This window comes from Hemitrygon akajei, chromosome 6 (assembly GCF_048418815.1).
Source record: "Hemitrygon akajei chromosome 6, sHemAka1.3, whole genome shotgun sequence".
In the NCBI taxonomy this organism is placed as follows: domain Eukaryota; kingdom Metazoa; phylum Chordata; class Chondrichthyes; order Myliobatiformes; family Dasyatidae; genus Hemitrygon; species Hemitrygon akajei.
In genome coordinates this window covers 128,581,261-128,603,208 of record NC_133129.1, presented here as the reverse complement: position 1 = coordinate 128,603,208, position 21,948 = coordinate 128,581,261, and the positions used below count along the sequence as shown (strand labels likewise).

The window sequence follows — 21,948 nt, the reverse complement described above, 5'->3', positions numbered from 1 at the left end:
GAGTTTCTGACACAGGATGCACCCACCGGTGACTGTGCATAGGTTTGCACTTTAGTTCTGTCAAAGGTCGGATGTTCTGATGATAACAGCATTCTGTGTTGGGCATGAGGAAAAGTATCTGTGGGCATAAACCAAGACTGCCTTCGTAGCTTTCCTGCAATGTTCCTAGCTCTGCTGAATGTATTTGAATAATGTACACTGCTATAAAACTTCATTAGTCAGGATTTTCAACCGAAGTGTTTAGATGAGAATAGAAGACCCATAAGCAAAAGAGTCTGGAAATGGGCATTCAGCCTTTTGGATCTGCATTCTCATTCCAGAAGATCAAGGCTGATCTTTTATTCCAGTTTATCACTTGACTCTCCTAATACATAAAAAAATCTATCATTCTCAGACTTGAATATTTTTGTTGCTCAGTTGAGGTCTCTGCCCTCTGTTACGAAGGTGGGGCAACACTGAGGGGCCGAAGGGTACAAAGTCCTTTTTGAGAATCGCAAGATCGCTATTATTTCGGGTCTGAGACTCAGGAAATAAGAGAGAGAGACACAGAATACACAACCAGGTGGAATGTCTCCTGACATAAGCGGAACGGAACCACTGATTACTGCTATTGTCTCTTGGAGAAGGAATTGTGTATTGAGTACTGTACTATTCATTGAAACCCCTCAGGGGACAACCAGAGTGGTCTGGTTGAGGGATTGCATCATCTCAACCTGATCGACATCTGAGACCCCGTGAGTAAGGATAAAAGACGGGTCTGGGGAACACCCCTTTAGACGCACCAGGAGAAACGCTAGAAATCCAGTTTTATAGTGAAAGCCGGTGGGAGCTCGTGTGCGTCCTCCCTTGCCAGGGTGGTGAGCTCACCACGGAAGAATGGTTTAGCTAAAGGAGAGGACACACTTGAACGGCCACGACAAAGAGACACCTGACGGATCAAAATCATAAAGGAAAGTCGGCAAGTTTTTCTCTCTCTCTCCAACAATTGCAACACAGCGACAACCAAACGACGGCAGCCTGTGTGAACTGCAGTGAACTTTATATTTCCCTCGGACAATACATTATCCCCTAGACAACGATAGAGCTTATTTCATATTGATTATTATTATACCCGCACTTTTAGGTTTAGTATTGACGACGTATATTATCTGTATATTTGCATTGATATTATTTTTGTGTATTTTTGCTAATAAATACTGTTAAAAATAGTATCATCAGACTTCAACGGACGTCTCTATCTTTGCTGGTAAGTAACCCAGTCACGGGGTTCGTAACACCTCTTGGGAACAAAACCCCAAAGAAATTCCTTCTCAGCTCTGACCTCATCAGCTGGTGTTTTATTTTGAGGCTGATTTACATTCCTGTACCAGCCAGAATTCTCTCAGGTACTGGCAACCCTAACCAAGATTCCAACCTTTTTAAAAAAAATCCCATTTGTTTCCAGATGGTCATTCCAAACTTGGCTAAGCTATTTGCAGACGTACCACGTGCACGTGGAGTCAGATGCTGGGTTTTGTGTATGCTTGCTTTTTGTATGTCTAGCATGATCTAAACAATAATTCCAACCTTTGCGAAATCCCCAAAAACAAAATATGTGGCAACGTCTACAGATATGTTGAACTTTCGTGTTCTTTTCACTCCATGCATAATTGATTGGGATGATTATGAGATATGGGTAATTTGTGTTTGCTTTGGTCACAAACCTCCTGTTTACAGGGATAAAAGGATTTGTCACCTTCAAGTACAGGCACTATTACGGACAGACAGACAGACATACTTTATTGATCCTGAGGGAAATTGGGTTTCGTTACAGCCGCACCAACCAAGAAAAGTGAAGAAATATAGCAATATAAAACCATAAATAATTAAATAATAATAAGTTAATCATGCCAAGTGGAAATAAGTCCAGGACCAGCCTATTGGCTCAGGGTGTCTGACACTCCGAGGGAGGAGTTGTAAAGTTTGATGGCCACAGGCAGGAATGACTTCCTATGACGCTCAGTGTTACATCTCGGTGGAATGTGTCTCTGGCTGAATGTACTCCTGTGCCTAACCAGTACATTATGGAGTGGATGGGAGTCATTGTCCAAGATGGCATGCAACTTGGACAGCATCCTCTTTTCAGACACCACCGTCAGAGAGTCCAGTTCCACTCCCACAACATCACTGGCCTTACGAATGAGTTTGTTGATTCTGTTGGTGTCTGCTACCCTCAGCCTGCTGCCCCAGCACACAACACCAAACATGATAGCACTGGCCACCACAGCCTTGTAGAACATCCTCAGCATCGTCCATCTTTGCCTTTTGTCCTTTTCTGATGACATGCATTTATTACCAGGTAAACATTCAAATTAGGGTGGATGTGGAGTTGATGTTTTACCTATCAAGCACTGTAAAAATTCTGTATGCTTCAGTGCGATCACCTCTCATTCTCGTACATTGAGATATACAGTGAAATGGGTCATTTGTGTTAACAACCTACACACCCTAAGGATGTGCAGGGGGCAGCCACAAGCGCCACCACACATTCCAATGCCAACCCAGCATGCCCACAATGATTGTCAGGACAACTCAGAGCATCAAAAAAAACTCAGAAAAACAAGCCCTGCTCCTGTATTCCTTCCATACATGCACAGACACACCCCACTATATGGATGAGAGGGGTATGGAGGGAGATGGCCCAGGTGCAGGTCAGTGGGACCAGGCAGAAAAATGGTTCAGTACAGCCAAGAAAGGCCAAAAGGCCTGTTTCTGTGCTGTAATGTTCTATGGTTCTAACCTCAGGACAGGCTGTCTCTGGTCTCAAGTGCGATTTGTGGATTCACAGACTTTGTGTATTTAATATACCAGAAATATTTGAGTAATATTATAAATATATTGTTTGATTAAATATTCTTTGTTGTTTAAATAATTTATTATGTACGAAGTAAGCGAATGGCATACGTCATGGCACGACGAAACTAAGACCCATTCTCCTGGTTCTTTCCTTTTTCAATAGGTTGTTCCTTTCTGCATTCTGTGGCCCAACCTTGCCATTACTTTAGCATTTTTGTCCGTTTTTTTACGAGGCAGAGTTGCTAGCTCGATGCTCAACCCAGCACAGGCGGAAAGCGTGCAGGGAGCCGGCCAAATTAGAACCCGGGACCATTGGCCCTGAAGTCTGGTGTGGATGCCTCAATACCACCAGCTGGCTTCCCTATCAATGAGCTTTGTTTTAGAAGTACAAAGCATAACAGTGACCATGAGGAAGTTTAAAATGAACCAGAGATGACTACCTACCTGTTGAAGCACTGTAAGCTGTTTGAACTAAAAAAACACAGGGAGAAATGATCAAGTTTTAAAAAAACATACTGCATGTGCTTTTTCAGGATAAGACATCTGAGGTTTTTTTTTGAAAAAGGCAGAAAAAGACCAAATTCATGGGTTCATATAGAGTGAATACCAGGTGTCAATAAATCATAAAAAAGAGAGTAGAACTAGCTGGCCACATCAAAAAGATTGACACATTTGATTACACAATAAATACAGTGCCTATTAAAGCTTTTTTGACACTGATCAGAAAAAAGATTCTTCATGTCAAAGTGAAGTCAGATCCCTACAAAGTGATCTAAATTAATTACAGATATAAAACACAAAATAATTGATTGCCTAAGTACTTACCCCCTTTAATAGGACACACCAAATTATCACTGGTGCAGCCAATTAGTTTTAGAAGTCACATAATTATTTAAGTTGACATCGTGTGCAGTCAAAAGTGTTTCAATTGAGTGTAATGAAAAAAAAACACCTGTATTTCGAAGTTCTAACCGCGGGTGGGTCAGTATCCTGGCAAAAACTACACCATGAAGACAACAGAACACTCCAAGCAACTCAGTAAAAAGGTTATTGAAAAGCACAGTTCAGGAGATGGATACAAGAAAATTTCCAAGTCACTGATTATCCCTTGGAGTACAGTTAAGTCATTCATCAAGAAATGGAAAGAATATGGCAGAGCTGTAAATCTGCCTAGAGCAGGCAGTCCACAAAAACTGAGTGAACGTGCAAGAAGGGGACTAGTGAGGGAGGCCACCAAGAGACCAATGGCGACTGTGGAGGAGTTACAAGCTTCAGTGGCTGAGATGGGAGAGACTGCGCATACAACAACTGTTGCCCGGGTGCTTCACCAGTCGCAGCTTTATGAGAGAGTGGCAAAGAGAAAGCATCTGATGGAAAAGGAACTCACACAAGATCTCAGCTAGTGTTTGCCAGAAGGCACGTGGGAAACTCTGAAGTCAGCTGGAAGAAGGCTGTATGGTGTGATGGTAGCAAAATTGAGTGTTTTGGCCATCTGACTAAACGCAATGTTTGGCATAAGCCAAACATCGCACATCAAGGAAAACACACTATCCCTACTGTGCATCATGCTGTGGGGATGCTTCACTGCAGCAGGCCCTGGAAGGCTTGTGAAGGTCGAGGGTAAAATGAATGCAGCAAAATACAGGGAAATCCTGGAGGAAAACTGATGCAGTCTGCAAGAGAACTGCGACTTGGGAGAAGATTTGTTTTCCAGCAAGACAGTGGCCTCAAGCATAAAGCAAAGCTACACAGGAATGGCTTAAAAACAACAGAGTTAATGTCCTGGAGTGGCCAAGTCAGAGTCTGGACCTCAATCCAATTGGGGATCTGTGGCTGGACTTGAAAAGGGCTGTTCACTCATGATCCCCATGCAATCTGACAGAGCCTGAGTAGTTTGTAAAGAAGAATGGGGAAAAATTTCAGTGTCTGGATGTGCAAAGCTGATAGAGACCTATCCACACAGACTGCACCTGTAATTGCTGTCAAAGGTGCATCTATTAAATACTGACTTGAAGGGGTGAATACTTTTGCAATTTTTTTTGTGTTTTATATTTGTAATTAATTTAGATAACTTTGTAGAGATCTGTTTTCACTTTGACACGAGTCTTTCTCTGTTGATCAGTGTCAAAAAAAACCAAATTAAATCCACCGTGATTCAATGCTGTAAAACAATGAAACAGGGAAACTTCCAAGGAGTGTGAATAGTATTTAAAGGCACTATAACATGGAGATTATATATGAGGCAGGTTGAGCATATCTTAAAGCAAATGAAATAGCTATTGAGAAACAAGCGCCAGTTTTGCTGAGTACATTAGATTTAAAGGCGTACAGTTAACTTTGAAGTTTAACTTCTCCAACCAAACCAGGCGAAATATCTTTGCTGATATCGTGAAAATGATTGAGGAATACTTAGAACCAACATCATTGTTGATTACAGAATGCTTTAGGTTCCATAAGTGGAAGCAAAAGAAGGGAAGTCTTTATAATGTGTTTTACTTTGTGAGGCACATACATATCATGTGGTAGCATCATGAAAATGCAAATCATGTACATTTACATATAACCTGTAGTGAATTATTTAAATGAACAAGATTGCTTAATCAACAACATATTTATAAGATAACTGAAATATTAAATACACAACAGAACATGCAGCAAAAATCTCAGTTCCCCATTTTTACCAGCGCCGGGGTGAACTTGCCCTTGACGGGGGTTACCTCATGTGGGGATTGAGAGTTGTTGTATCATCCTTGCTGAGAGCTAAAGTGTTGGAGAAGCTGCATGCCGGTCAGAATAAAAGCGTTGGCTTGAAGCTTTGTCTGGTGGCCTGGGGTAGATCAGCAGATGGAGCAGCTTGCCATGCTCCATTCAGGATGCCAACATGTCCAGAAGATGCCAAGGAAAGCAGTTCTTTATCCCTGGGAATGTCCTGGCACAGGATTCGTGTGGGTTTTCCCAAACCATTAATGGGCACAGATTTCTTGGTAGTAGTGATGCAGCTGCAGAAGTGTTGCCACAGGTCTCCACTACGGTCTTGCGCATTGTCGATGTGCTGAGATGCCTCTTCTCAGGGACTGGTGTTCAAGAACATTTAGTCAGTAATAATGGACCGCAGTTTGTTGTGGAATAGTTTCCATCACTCCTGAAAATGAATGGAATAAAACATATTACATCCGTAACCGTACCACCTTGCCACAAATGGCTTGATGGAAAAATTTGTCCAGAGTCTAAAGAATCCTCTTCAAGCAGTGTCGGCAGAACGCTACACTGAAGCTGAATCAAAAGCTCACCAATTTCCTCTGTGCCTCTCGCAATGCAGCACGCTCCACAACCAACAACTCACCAGCTGTGCTGCTCCTTAGTTGTCCCTAGCGTTCAGACTTGAATCTCCTTAAACCTTCTCAGTAGGAGTATGCAGGATGAACTGGAGGCTTGATGTTTCACTCCTGGACAAGCGGTCCTGGCGAGGGACCACAGGCGTGAACAAAAGTGGGCACTTGGAAAGATTAGGGACAGAATTGGACCACTCTCCTGCAGAGTGGAGAGCACATCTAATATCAAATATAGACAACACATCGATCAGTTGAGGAGAACAGAGTCAATTGTTAGGGAAGAAAGGTAACCAGAGCTGTTGGAACCATTTCCTGCAGTTCTAGAGTCAACTCCTACAACCACCATGGAGGAGGCCCCCAAACGTGAAGTGTTTCTCAGCCGTCTCACCTGCCAAGCAGTGATATCGCCCTTGTCTGGAAAGACATTATTCCACAAGAGGAAAATCCTCCACTGCGATTTAGGCCTGAATGGGACAGTTTAAACTTAGCTAAGTTGTTAATGTCTATATAGTAGCTGTATTATATAGTATATATAAATTGAGATGCGTTCTATATTAAGTTGGAGGAATGTTGTGCATTTAATATTACAGTAATATTTGAATAATACTGTAAATATATTGTTTGATTAAGCATTCTTTGTGTTTAAATAATTCATTACTGTTATATCTATGAAGTATGTGGATTTCACATGTCGTCACACCACCATGTAATATGCCCCTGTCTCAGTTAAAGTAAAAACAGTTATTCTCTCATTCCCAGCCCTCTTACTTTTAATTAGTTTTTATGTTTTGGAGTTACAAAACAAATAGATGTTCCCAGTGGGCTTGGGGCTTTGGCCATCCAGCCTTGACTTCCAGACTTCTGATAGACCTTCAGGCTTTAATCATTGGTATCAACCCCAGGACTCGCCACTGATGACAAGTAAGGACCCTGAACTCCAGTCCTCAACTCTGAACTATCAGATGACTACGACCTCGAACACTAGCTCTTGAATGCCGGACTGTCTGATGACAGGGACCTCGAACAGTAGGCCTTGAATGCTGGACTGTTTAATGACTGGGACTTCAAACACTAGCCCTTGAATGCTGGACTTGTCTGATGACTAGGACCTCGAACACTAGCCCTTGAATGCTGAACTGTCTGATGACAGGGACCTCGAATGCTAGGCCTTGAATGTCAGAATGTCCGATGACTGAGACCCCAAGTTCTACGCCTTGATCTCTGGTGTCATCAATTAACTGTACCTAAGGGCTCACTGTTGCTCATGCCTCCTGCCCACTACAAAGTATAATTCTATTCTGCTTAGTTATTTATCAGGGAGTAATCACCTCCCCTCCATAATCTGACCCTCTATCCCAAGTATCAATTTGGTTAACCCTTGCTGTACTCTCTGTATTGCAAGTTTTGGCCTTCCTTAGTGAGCGAGTCATATCAGTACTCTTGATATGGTCACGCCAGGACTCTCTGTAAATGATGCAAAATATCATTGTGCTTGTCACGAAGGCTGAAGTACAATTTTCCTTTCCAATTATTTATTTATCAGTCTTTTTTGCTTTAAAACATTCATAAGTTTTCTTTAAGCACAAACACCAGTCAACCTATTGATAGGCAAGGAATGCTCAACTTTTTTACTTTCTCTACCTTGCATTTTTCTGTTTGACTGTCTATCTGATATGTGGTGATGCTGCCCATTTGTTTATGCTGGCTATATCCCCCACTGCAGCTCCTTGGCATTCTCGTTACAGCATACACTGCCATTAAACTTTGTATCATTACAAGGCTTGGATATATTATGCTTGTTGTTCTCAAATCATTGGTATGGGGAGATTTCTTTTCTAAAAGTAGTCATCACTTGCCTTTGTTTTACAGGTTTGTTAAACAGGCTGCAGCCTTCGTGCAGTCCTTCCCTGTCTGCTCCGAATCAGTGTGACACATTCGCTGATGATGAAGACTTCGATGAAGAAGCAGCAATGGAAACAGCAGAGGGAAATCAAATGGTAGTACGAGGTTGTTGCAATAAGAACAATGACCAGATTCTGGAGCACTTGTCACCACGGCTTCACCAAGGTTAGTACGAGTCAGTGTGGCTGGATTGAATAGCAAAGCAGGTTTGGGGGGGGGGGGGGGAGTGCTCCTCGAGCATCCTGTTAAGGTTAGATGTGGTCAGAATGTTCATGGAGTAAATGCCTTTGTTGAGTAAATTATAATAATGAATAGATAAGTACTGCAAAAGGAGAGCAAAATTAGTGGAGTAGTGTCCATGGGTTCATTGTTCAGAAACCTAATTGTGGAGGGGAAGAAGCTGCCCCTAAAATATTAAGTGTGTTTCTTCAGGCTCCTGTACCTCCTCTCTGATGGTAGTAATAAGAAGTGGGAATGTCCTGGGTGGTGAAGGTCCTTAGTGAAGGATTCTGCCTTTCTGAGGCACTGCCTTTTGAGGATAACCGTGCTGGTGGGGAGGTTGGTGCACTTGATGGAGCTGGCATTTACCTCCACACCCGGTGGTGATTCAACCAGTCAGACTGCTCTCTGTCGTACATCTATGGAAACTTTCTCCAGACTCTGGTGACATACCCTATGGGAAGATTCTTCTCACTGGTTGTCAGGGAATGCTGTACTGTATATTTAAATATTTCTTAAAGATATTTGTAAATCTCTTAATATTTTCCAAAACTGCTGATTCTTTGAATTCAACATAAATGGATCAAATTTATCAAATCAAGTTCCACCATAAGATGATGACATTACAATTGTCAGTGCAACTCAGTTTTATATTTTGAAGGCTCTAACCTTCCCAGTGCACCAGTCTGGGCCAGATTGTAATCGTATAGAAGTGATGTACAATTGTTGAGTGCGTGCTTCTTTAAGTTATAGCATGTTGACACAAATATTTCAGAGCTGAGACTTCCTGGGCGCTGTCTCACTCTACAGAGAAAGCTTAGGGTAAGAAATGCCACCTGCACAGTGGAAGATTTGTTCTTCTAAATGATATACCTTGGCCTTCTGCTATTTCTGATTATTTTGCCACATCAGAATCAGGTTTATTATCACTAACTCTTGTTGTGAAATGTGTTGTTTTGTGGCAGCAGTAAAGTGCAAGGCATAAAAATTACTGTAACTTAAAAAAACGAATACGAATAATGAGGTAGCATTCATCGGTTCATAAACAGTTCAAAAATCTGAAGGCAGAAAGGCAGAAGCCATTCTCAAGACATTGTGTGTGGGTCTGCAAGCTCCTGAATGATATTAATGAGAGGAAGGCATGTCCTGGGTGGTCAGTGACCTTAATGATTGATTCCACCCTCTTGAGGGTCGGCCTCCTTGAAGGTGGCCTCGATGGTGAGGAAGGTTGTCCCCTTGATGGGTACCTACACAAATGGCTAATTTACAGCAGTCTGTGAACCTACTCGTACATCTTTGGAGTAGGGTAGAAGCTAGAGTCCCTAGGCGGCGGGGGGAGCCCACAAGGTTTTTGGGAGGAGGTGGAAACCCCGTGCACATAAAGGCCAAGGGTAAGGGCTGACAACAGGTCACTGTGGTTGTGAGGCAACAGCACTGACTTCTGAACCACAGTGTCACCATTAGCTTCAGAAGAACTCATTTCCCTTTTCCAGGCTTAAAGGTCACTAGGATCTCCATCTAACCCAGGATACTGGAAATGTGGTGGAATTGTTCTATGTATTTCCAGGGTGATAAGTAGAAAACAATCGGATTTAGTTCACTCACAAATTCTGAAACCAGAATGATCTTGTTCCATGTTCTAAATGTGCATTCCCACCACAAGTAGGGACTTGAAGCTAGTTTCAGATTTAACAGAGCAACAGCCATGGAAATCCTTCCATATCCCAGTGTCTTCTCTTGTCAGTACATCACTAACTCTCCTCTCCACCCAAAGTCGATTTGATCTGTGTTTGCGAGCATTGTTGAAGATCTGTTTAGATTGCAAGCTGACTGATTTTCCTCTAACTCTGTTTTGCACAGCACTAATTGAAGCCTGTGCTGAGAAACGAGGTTTGCACACCGTCTTTTCAAACATGCTGCCAGTCCGTTTGGTTTCTGCCATGATGGTGCCGTATACTTTGCCCCTGGAATCCGCAGTTTCATTCGCCATAAGGTATGTTTGAATTTCTGTTCGGCATGCCCATGATGGCTGTACCTCTGGTCAGGTTAAAGATAATTATGGAGAATATCTGCTGGACATCTAAAGCAACACGCACACACATACATACAAAGTGCTGGAGGAACTCAGCAGTTCAGGCAGCATCTAAGGAAGTGAATAGATATTTGTCATTTCAGGCCAAGACCCTTCTTTGGGACTGGGAAGGGAAAGATGCTAGAATGAAAAGGTGGGGAGAGAAGAGAGACTAGCTAGATGGCGATAGATGAAGCCAGGCAGGTGGGAATGATCCAGGGCTGGAGAAGAAGGAATCTGACCAGAGAGGAGAGTGGACCATAGGTGAAAGGGAAGGAGGAGTGGACCCAGGGGGAAGTGATAGGCAGGTGAGAAGAGGGAAGAGGGCAGAGTGGGGAACAGAAAAGAAGAAGGGGAGGAAGATTTATTTTTACCTGAAGAAGGGTCTCAGCATGAAACGTTAACTGCCTATTCATTTCCATAGGTGCTGCCTGACCTGCTGAGTTCCTCCTGCACTTTTGAGTGTGTTGCTTTGAAATTAATCATGAATTTTTTTTAGCTGTTCTGAACTAATCCTCTAGGTGGAGCAACATCTGAATAATTGATACTGAGTTTACTGAGAAAATAGTCCCAACAAATCTTGTCTTGTGCATAGCAAGAATCCCTATCTAACTTAAAGAAGAGAGATGGCAGTGAAAATGCATAATTATTAATAGCAGAGTTGATGCTAAAAGTTAATATTGTCACTAAGATAAGACAGACAGACATACTTTATTGCTCCCGAGGGAAATTGGGTTTCGTTACAGTCGCACAAAGAAAGAATAGTGTAGAAATATAGCAACATAAACCCATAAATAAATAATAATAAGTAAATTATTCCAAGTGGAAATAAGTCCAGGACCAGCCTATTGGCTCAGGGTGTCTGACACTCTGAGGGAGGAGTTGTAAAGTTTGATGGCCACGGGTAGGAATGACTTCCTATGACGCTCAGTGTTACATCTTGGTGGAATGTGTCTCTGGCTGAATGTACTCCTGTGCCTAACCAGTACATTATGGAGTGGATGGGAGACATTGTCCAAGATGGCATGCAACTTGGACAGCATCCTCTTTTCAGACACCACCATCAGAGAAGTGGTGTCTGAATACATCAATAATTTTATTGATGTTGTTTAGGTTATTTTCGGTACTATTATTTTACTAAGTACAAGTCAAGATGGCGTTTGGCCATAGTCTTTGGGTTGTGGCTCACACTCAGTTGTTTTTTAGGTTTGTAGGGATGGTTTTGGGACGGCGTGGGGAGCTAGAGGACAGTTATGGGTGAGGGACAGGGATGTGGACGTGGGGAGTTAGAGGTTTGGGGCAGTAAGTGAAGAATTGGGGCTGAAGCCAGTGTCCAGGTTGGAGGAGGCCAAAGATGCTGGTGGACGGATGTTGTGTTGGTGGCACAGACCAAGGTCAGTGAGCCCCGTGGACGATGGCACATGACTCCCTCCCCCAGCCCCCCAGGTCGGGGTCTCTTCCCCCTCCCGCCCAGTTTGGCAAGCCCCAGGATCAGAAATTCATGCAGGCAAGAGGCAGGAAGGCCTGTGACCACCCCCCAGGTTGGTGAGTGCTGGAGTCGAACGTCCATGCAAACCTGGGGGTCAGTATCAAGGGTCGAAGGCCAAAATCAGCAAGCCCAGAAGTCAAGACATGATGTTGATGTGTCTGGAAGTTTAAGGCCCCGTGTCTGTAAATCTGAGTCCAGGCCAGGTCCAGATCAGTGAGTCTCAGGGTTGAAAGCCCATATAAGTCTGGAGTTTGAGGCCTGGAGTTCAAAGTTCAATGATTGGCAGATCCTGGGGTCGATACCAAAGGTTGAAGCATGAATTTGGGAGTTTTCATGAGAATTTAGCATCAGAAATGGAAGTGAAGGTGCAGTTGAATAAATTGGTAAATGCAGAAAAGGTGGTGGGGAGCTGTTGATGACGCAGATCAAATTGAAATGGATGGGGGTCTTTTCTGGGGCATGCATAGAGACTGGGTGAGCAAGTGGGGCTGGAATAGTGAGAGATAAAAGGAAGTGAGTTGAGATGACCCTAAGGTTGAAAGGCAAAGGTTGGCGGCTTTAAAACACTCTAAACCTCTTATCAGAAGCTGTACCACAAACACAAGACAATCTGCAGATGCTGGAAATCCAAGCAACACACACACAAAATGCTGGAAGAATTTAGCAGGCCAGGCAGCATCTATGGAAAAAAGTAAATAGTTGATGTTTCGGGCTGAGACCCTTCATCAGGACGTGGCCTGAAACGTCGACTGTTTACTCTTCTTCCATAGATGCTGCCTGATCTGCTGAGTTCCTCCAGCAGTTTGTGTGAGTAACAGAAGCTGTAATCATTTTATTTTGAAATTTGGACTTAGACCCTAAGCTTGCTCTTGTTTTGCTCTTGTATTCTGCATCTTTTCCTGATGAAAGTGATTGATTATTGTAACAGCCTTAATTATTTTTCTGGGTTTGAATTAATAAATAAACTGGATGAGGGGCAGTGTCAGCTGTCCATAGCATTCCAGGGATGTGTACTTTACAAAGAAGTGCTTGAATCAATAAGTTTATCACATGATGTGAAGTCAAAGAATAATTCAGTCAGTTTGCCCATTTATTTTTGACCCACTGTATCATTATTTATAGTACTGAAGATGTGTCTGGAGGAATTTCATTTATCTAGTCTCTACCTTTGATAGAATCCTGGAATGGTTGCCCGATCTCCCAGAAGACATTGACTGGATGAAAGGTCAGATCGCCAATGTGTTGTGGTACTTCATCACAAATGCCAAGGTGAAACTAGGACAACAGCTTTCCACAAGGTACTGATGACTGACCAGAATGTAAATTTGTAATGTTTGCTGCAGCAGTAAATATTCAAAACTCTCCCTGTAAAGCTGTACATTTTCATTTGCAGAACTGAGATGGGCTTCTGGTTTGAGACTGGGATAGACAACCTTGCATTCTAGCAGTGATAATCCTTGTTTTAAAGCTGCCACTTTCTGCCTTTCAATGATCTCACTTCCTTTTATTTCACTATACCAGTCCCAGCTGCTCACCCAGTCTCTATGGATGTCCCGAAACAGACCCCCATCTATCTCACTTTGATATGCACTATGAACATGTGGGGGAGGGGGACTTTTCACTTTTTCCAGCATTTACCACTTTATTCAACGGCACCTTCCATTTCTGACAGTAAATCCTCATGCAAACTCCCATTATTCTCTCTTGTCCACTTCATTCCCCATACAGACTGCATCTCTGTCACTCACACTTCGGGGGAACAGATTCTGTTTTTTTTAAGCAGATGACAGGTTGGCCATTTACATGGTTGAGGTCTAGATTTTGAAGCCCCCCATCAAAATCAGTCGCTGCTTCACTGTCCTTCTGTTATGTAAAGACAATTCCTGGCTTCTTTATGCAATTTGCCTTATTAAAATCTTCCCCTCATTCTTCTGCAGCCCAAAAATATTTTCAGGTGAAAGATGTTTTTGAGCTGTGGCCTCCACCATGATGACCAACTTTGTCTGTGCTTTTGCATCATGGTTGTGTGTACAGTGATGGAGACTGCTCCTGTACTCTGAAGACCTTTAATTAAGAAGGGGTGATGTGTGTCCTTTTTTCATTCTCTGCTGCTTGCAGGGAGCTGAGGTCAGTTGTAGTTCACCAAGCTGCTACCCTGGTTTGGATCAGTTAGGACACTGGGCACTTTTCAGGTCCATTTTGCTTACCTAATAAGTATGGGGGTTAAGTAAATATTCTCTCTGCCACTGCTGACTGTGACGTTGTCAGTGATGGAACATGAACTTGGCAGCTGATCATCCATGTTCAAATTCAAGGCTATTGTTAAGTCAATTATATGACATCAGAAGGAACAACCCTTCTTTTCCCCAAGTTGTTATTGGCTATATCATCATTTGAGATGAATGGTGTGTTTCACAAGAGAGTCGTGTGGGGAGCTGTACATCAGGTCAACAATGGGACTGGGATAAGGTCAGCTTCTCATGCTCCTGTACTAACATCTGTTTTAATCATTTTTTTACTTTTTAAGTGGCTGACTTTTCATCTTGCCCACTTCCCTTCATTTCAGGCTGCAGTATAATATGAGGCTACAAAGGACCCAGAGTCTTTTCATCCTGCCATCGCCTTCCACCAACTCTGTCCGGCAGTGGATCCGAAGCAATACTTCGGTGATGGATCTCATTGTGAAATGTGAACAGTACCAACGCCACCTGTGGCCCAGCATGCCCCTTATGAATTGGAAACCTCTGGGGTCCTTCTCCCAGCAGGATCTTGATCATGGTTTACTAATGAAACCAACCTCATGAACCAAATTTGACTATTAGAAAGGGCACACTTCCACATAGAGCACCTCTTCCTTTAAGTGTTATGTTATCAGGAAGCTTTACACACACATCTTGTACAGTTTCTTCTTCTGTGTCAATGGGAATAGTCCGTTTGAAAACCTGTGGAATTGCACGAACCACTCATGAAGCCAAGCCACTAATCAAGCAACTTCGAGTTGAACAAGTTATTTTCAGTAAACTCTTTCTGCAGAATGTTAATCTGTTTGCTGCGATGCAATTGGGATATCCAGTTCAGTAGTGCAATATCTGCACTGTGATATTTTTCATTTAATGTAATTCTTTTGAAATATGAATTGAAATTTTACCAAGCTTCACTTTTAAGTATTTAACTAAGAACTTAGTTTGGTAAAAATAAATTTTGATGAGGACTCAGTCGAAGTAATGGAGCTGATGAATCTCCAAATGGAATAGATAGTTCTCAAACTGCAGAAATCAACAGTGAAACCCCAAAGAAAACTTAGTCTCATTTTAAAAAATCTCTAGATGGAGGTACTATATTTACAAAATTCTTAGTTTTTACTGAAGTTGCTAACTGGAAATTACGTAATCATTTTCATACCTCATCATTGAACACACAGGATCAGTGCAACACTTCTATGCCAGATCAATGCAATTTTACGCTACTTCTTTTTGTACGTTTTATTTGGAATTACTCCTGCAGAGTATTTAAAATGCTATTCTTTTGTTTAAAGTCTTGCTATTTTTTAACCTGCTGAATGTATTTGGTGTTAAAAATTTTGCTGTTTCAAAAAAAGTTTAGCTGTTTATATTTAAAAGTTGTTTCGATAAGATTTGTTGTAATATACTTTGATCACTCAATTAATATATCAAATTACAGTTTATTTTTAAGGTTATTTTGTTTTGAATCTGCAATTTTGACATTTTAAGACTCCCCAATATTATCTATGTCCTTTAGCTTTTTGGGATATAACCTTTGAATTTCCATGCTTGAGGAATCATATAACTCATTACTTGTAATATAAAAGCTATATTAACAGTCGAAATCAATATAAGAATTTCCCTTCTGCTTCCAGACAGCCAAGACAAACTAGAGGCTACCTACTCATTGTTTGATTAACAGATAGCTTAGGGCATTGAGGTAGGTGCAAGGCTTTTAAAAAATGGCATTTCTTGGAAGTTTACTTGAGAATTGAGTGTGTTGTCAGTTGGGCAGTCGTGAGTAAAATGGCAATTTAGTTTGAACTGACTGTTATTCAGAGCTTGGACATTAACAAAAAATGGTCTTGATTAATGGGTGCAATAGCCAGTGTGGATTTTGTGTTGCCACCTGAGATTAATTTCTGTCTTGTGATGTTGTTTCTTTAGAACTTTAACACATTGACCATTGTAACTCCATGGGCGGTTTTAGGGAGACAGCATTCCAGTCAGCTCCCTTCTGATAAGCTATTCTACCATTTTCTACTCATCTTTGTGTACAAAGTGCAGAGAGCCTAGAGGTGTCTTTTAAGCATACTGTAAAATTTGTTATTGTTAATTCTTATTTGAGGCACTATTGACCAGAAATTCATCCCTGGCCAGTAGCGGTCAGTTGTAGCCTCTGAAATTCAACACCCTTGAAGTTAGTGGAGTTTCAGGACCAAAGTAACATATTGACAAGGGATGAATTGCTAGATATTTTACAGATGTTTTCCATCTAGAGCTATAGAGAATCCAGTGTCAATTAATATCCTGATACAGTTATTAACATTCCTTTTAGGTTTATTGGATAAGTTGAACAAAAAAGTGATGGACAGTTACATAATATGTAATGTAGCTACCCTTCATTGTTTTCCTTTCTGCTTTAGGTCTTTTTCAATACATTACTGAGGGAGTTGACAAGTGGCTTGTTGTTGAGCCCTTTGCTCTGTGGAGCTGTGACAGAGTAACCTTAAGTTTCTCCCCGCTACCATTTTCAATTGTTCTTTGAACTTTTAAACTAATTGTGTCAGAAGATAAAAGTACAGCCGAATCTGATTGTACAAGCTCGGTGACGTAATCGAGGTGGATCTGGGAGTCCCATTTTGGATTGTGTCTGAATGGCAATGAACTTGCAATATTGCTAGCATGGACTTTGATGTCTCCCCCGGTACATTATACTGAAGAGTAGAACACTTAGCAATTCAAGCAACGAAGACATACCTGCCATGGTGGAAAATAGATATAATACCTTGTAAATTTAATGAAGTAAAATACTGTACCTGTGTACTCATTATTATTAGAATTTCAAGAGGTTAATTATGTGATGCTGAAATTAATTTTGAGAATATTGTATAGGATGTACATAGCCTTCATTCTAAAAGATAAAGATTCCACAAAGTTATGGACAATTTTATTTTTCTGAAAAGAGGGTTGATTTGTTATTTAAACAAATTGTACTTATTTAACTAAGATTGTATTATTTTTGAAGTTAGTATTTAAAGTTCCAATTATAGATTATATATTGAGGTGCAGAGCGAATAAGAGGGATTGTAATTTGGAAAAGATTAAGCAGAGTTATGTTGGAAGCATAAGGTTCACTAGGATTCTACAATTCATTGGCACTTCATGGGAAACTACATGTGAATGAATGAAATCAAATGGAAGACAATATAATTGAAATTCCCACAGGTGAATTTCAGAGGAGCGTCACTGGATAGGAATTGCATGTCGAAAGCTTGGCTTCTTTTGCCTTCCTGAGGTTATTTGAAGTACAGTACTGCAAATGTATTTCCTGTCTAGTTAAATTGATGGTTGCCACAAATTGGTCCCTTTGGTCCTCAGCCCTATTTTATCCATGTGTATAATATCTCTATGTCGGAATTAATTATCACCAAACAGTCTAATTCCTTTTACCACCTCTTTAAAGTTTAACATTTCAACTTGCTTGATTACAAAACTCTGGTAGAAAATAACACGTGGTCATAATTAGTGTAAGCCTACTGAAGGAGTCTGTGGTGGGTGATTTTCTTACATTCAAATGTGTTCGTAGTAGGCTGATTAAAAGTTAAAACTTCAGGCAGGAGTCAGAGAACATTATGAATCCTAGTCATCTGTGTCATATTGGTTTGTAAGATTATCTGAAGATTATCTGCCAATTACCTGACTGAAAAAAATATAAACCTCAAAAATTTTCATTTTCATTTTGCTGTTATGGCAAACAATAATTTGTACTGTAAATTTTGATTCATAATTGCATTCAATTTTGTCATCTATAGACTGATACAAAATCACCATGCAGTGACAAAGATTTTCACTGAGATCAGACTGCTTAAACAAAGTTATTTACTGTTTTCCAAAGCTTAATTTGCTATACAATTATAAGTGGTTCTGTATCTTTGTGTAAGGAATAACTCTGGATAATAAATATATAATACCAAGTGCACTTGCTAAGAGTGTTTCTCCTTGAAGAAACACTGTTTTAAAATTTGTAACGCTGAGTTTAGCTCCATAATGCATGAAGAGTGTAGCATTTAGTATGATTTTAATTTGAACATCTCCATATTCTCACACAAACTCATCCTGGAAATTCCACAGAAATACTGGGAAAAGCTGGGTGATTAGGTTAACTGAGTTTATATCTATAGAGAAATGATCAAAATAATGGTAGGACTTAGTCAAATAAACACGGGAAGTACTTTTATCCAGGGAATGGGCAACAACACACAAGTTAGAAGTTAGTAAAAGAAATTGTTCTATGCAGAAGTGCCAGGACAGTGATGGAAATGATATTTATATTAATGTATTGAAATGAATAGGCATTTGAAAAGGCAAAAGGAAAGATGGGAATGAGATAGTAGATTGGCAAGGCTTTGATGGGGTGGAAGCACTGGTCTGTGAAAAATAGATGAGTCTACTAGGCCTGTTTCTATAATACGTTCAAGAACTTATCTACATTATGATGATTTACTTTACACGCTCTGTATGTGGGATTAGATTGTCCTTCACCCTGTGGCTGTGTAGATCCCATTTATACTTTTATACTCATTTGATTTTTCCATGGAATGAAAGTTAGGGGAAGATTCGTTAAGGGTATGTTTTCTGCACTACCAACTTACACTTGCGTCAGTGGAGACAAAACTGTTGCATAGTTTCTTGAGGACTTGCCATCTCTTTAAAGTGGAAGAAATTGGTAATGACAAGTCCTTGTAGTTCAGAGAGCTAAAGTCATGTTTTTTTTCTGTCCTCTGCCCCCAGTTCTAATACACCATTTAAATAACTCAATATTACCTAGATTAATCAGCCAGATTTTCATAATCCACTCTGATTTGGGTTGGGTGTAAGAAACTGATCTCAATGGCCCCCTGGATGCTTGCTTAGATGGCAAGGCTCATACCATGTTTGGGTCTTGGATGGGATAGCACTGAAATCCCAGGCCTGGAAAGTCGCAACATGTTTTGGGAAGAAAATTGTGATTTGTGAAAGGTGTCATTGATTCAATAGTAAAGCAGTAAGTAAAGAAAAATGAAAATAATTGAAATGATCTAAAATATAAAGCCAAGTAAATGGGGTGGGAGAGGAAGGTGGGAAAACTACCTTCCCCTTTTGTCTCTTCCCCTAACGCAAGCCTAGTAACTCCAGTGAGACTTCCAATCCCACACCAGGTCTGCCTTATGCAGGATCGGAGAGGTGATTTGCCCGTGTTCCCAACAAGATTGGCCTCCTTTCTTGGACTCCATGCAGTTTGCCAGACCCTTTCTCTGCCAACCATCCCCACCACCTCCAATCTCTCTCTGCAAGTTCAAGGCCCATTGCATTTGCATATGACTCTGGAACCTGGTTCCATCTGAATGGAAAAACTGAATTGGTTTGCAAGGGAATTGTTAACCTCAATCAACAAGACTATCTGACAACACCACTTAGTTTAAGCCACATTGTTAGGATCAAAAGATGATCCTATATTAAGGGTAATACACCCTTTTCTAGTTATGACATCTGTAACAACTTGCATTTATATAGTGACTTTAAAATCATAGAACATTCCAAACCACTTGCCAGGAGCAATTATCAACCATTATTTAATATTGAATCACAAAGAGATGTGAACAGATCTTGGTCAAATGTGTACATTTTAGTTGCAGTGTCAGAGGCTTGCACTGAAATGGAGATGTGCACGATGCCAAAATAGGAGGAATATTGACTTCAAAGGGCTATAGCACTAGGAGAGATAAGATAGCCAAAGCAAGAGCGGGATTTGAATGAAGCTGAGAATTTTAAAATTGAGCTATTGCAGGATAACAAGAGCATGTAAGTGGGTGAACAGAAAAATGATAGGTGAATGGACTGTGCATGTTAGAATAGGGATAATGTTTTGGATGTGTTCAAATTTGTGCAGGGTGTAAACCAGGAGAGCATTGGAATAGTGAAGTCTAGGGAAACAAGGTTACAGATGAGGAATTCTGTAAGCAGGCAGCAGGTGGAGTGTAGGTGAACTGCAAAGGGTTTGGGAAGAGCATTGGATGAAGTCGGATGACAAGACTGTATTTGGTTTGGCTAGGGAGAAGGTTGTCAGTGGTGAAGATTTAAGGCTAGTGATAGAGCCAGATGAAGATGGCTGGTCAGTCCAAAGTTTAATGGGAGAAAGCTCCTGCTCATTTGATAATGCATGTTGAACAGGTTTTCTGATGATTTATGAAGTAGAAATTTTTTAACCAGTTATTGGTGTGAGGCATGCAGTGCAGTCTATATGCACTGGATTTTCACTTCTGTCTTCTGCATTCAGTTATTGAAAGTATTGGTAAAGTTCACAATGTAAAAAGAAGCTGTTTAAGAGTGCTAGACCATTCATTCTTTGGTAGAAATAACAGTAGCCAAGTGAGAGGTTATGAAACAAATGATGAAACATTCATTGACCATGAAACAAAAAGCTGCAGTGAGAAGATTTTGGAAAAACAGCTGAACTCTTTGTGGTTGGTTATAGTAATTTTTATGGAGAAGAATTGTATTCTAGCAAAAATTTGTCACATGAACAACAACACTAGAGGCCATGTGGTCGTTGTCTCATTGCTGTGTTTGGGACCTTGACAAGCGCGAATTGTTCATCACGGCGCTCAACACCAGAAATTACTGACGGTGCTTCAAAGTTCTTTGATATGCAATGCACATTTTAATCGGGATTCCTGAAACTGGGAATTGCTATATAAAATGAAAGCTTGTTTGTCAGTTGCCAGAAACTGCTTAAGAAGCAAACGATGGTGTCATAATATAATAATTGATGGGGATGACTTGCTTTGAGAAAATTCCTTTGTAATGTTTTGACTGAGGTAGGTAAAAGTAATGCATTTTAGAACTTACTATGTTTGGGCCTACAGTCCCAAAGAGAAGCAGACCTTTTCCCTTCTGGTTTTATCTTGTTTTAAGCCACTATCTCTTATGGTTAGTTTGCTCTTTGTTTACAGATTGCATGTAAATAATTAACAGCACAGCTTTTGTAACCAATAAACAATTGTGTAAGGTATCACATATGTAGGGTTTTAAGCATGTTAGAACTTGTCAGCCATTGTGAGACTTGCAGATTACCACCATGTTAGGAAGCAGTAAATAATCCTAATGGACATCACTTACCAACTTACTCCTTCCTTTTTATAAAGGTACTTGGCTTCTGGTAGATAAGGTTGCGTTTCCACGATATGTATTGTCATAAACGGCTTTGGTCCTCTGAAGCCATGGACCCAGGTAAAATCCATTTCTGATCCCGCCCATACACTTCCAAACACTCATGCCTTTTCACTATCAAATAAATCAAGGTAGTAATTGAAAGCAAGAATTCCAGGTGACTTTCTTTTAAACTCTCCCCTCGAATATCAGCCCTGAGTTTGAAAATTTCTCTCTGGTTGAGAGAATAGGACTTAAGAGCAGAGCGATGGCCTGTATACCATTCTATCACTTGGCAGCTGCACTTATCTACAAGGCCGTCAGGGGGAGTTTAATTTCTCTTGTATATGCATTGATTTTTGAACATGGCATAGCTCTGAATCTAAACTAACACTTCTCATTCTTGCACTGCTGTGTTGTAATACTCAGTCTTTTAACTTATGAGTTAATTAATAAAAATATTGCATTTATTGGCTTCTGTGAACTTATTCCAACATCCTCTGTGATCTGTTAGTTTTTTTTAAATTGATGCGTCAGAATATTAACAGGTGCATCTGAATTTTGCATATTTTAATCTAGGGGAGGATGAATTTTCTTTGTCACTTTACAGGGCTGACTAAAGCCTCCCATATCAGTTTACAACCTTGCCTGTTTGTCTCATGGTTTAGTCTTTATCTTGATGGGAGA

General features: G+C 40.7%; 1 protein-coding gene across 1 annotated transcript in view; it reads left to right on the top strand.

The window, feature by feature from the left end:
- The window catches only part of pnpla2 (patatin-like phospholipase domain containing 2), an 82,331-nt gene extending 60,600 nt beyond the window's left edge, over positions 1–21,731 (top strand). The window contains exons 6-9 of the mRNA XM_073049230.1: positions 8,037–8,234; positions 10,149–10,281; positions 13,024–13,146; positions 14,415–21,731. Of these exons, the coding sequence (XP_072905331.1) occupies positions 8,037–8,234; positions 10,149–10,281; positions 13,024–13,146; positions 14,415–14,652 (692 nt within the window). The 3' untranslated portion in view covers positions 14,653–21,731. The remainder of the gene's footprint in view (positions 1–8,036; positions 8,235–10,148; positions 10,282–13,023; positions 13,147–14,414) is intronic.
- The last annotated feature ends 217 nt before the right edge of the window (positions 21,732–21,948 follow it).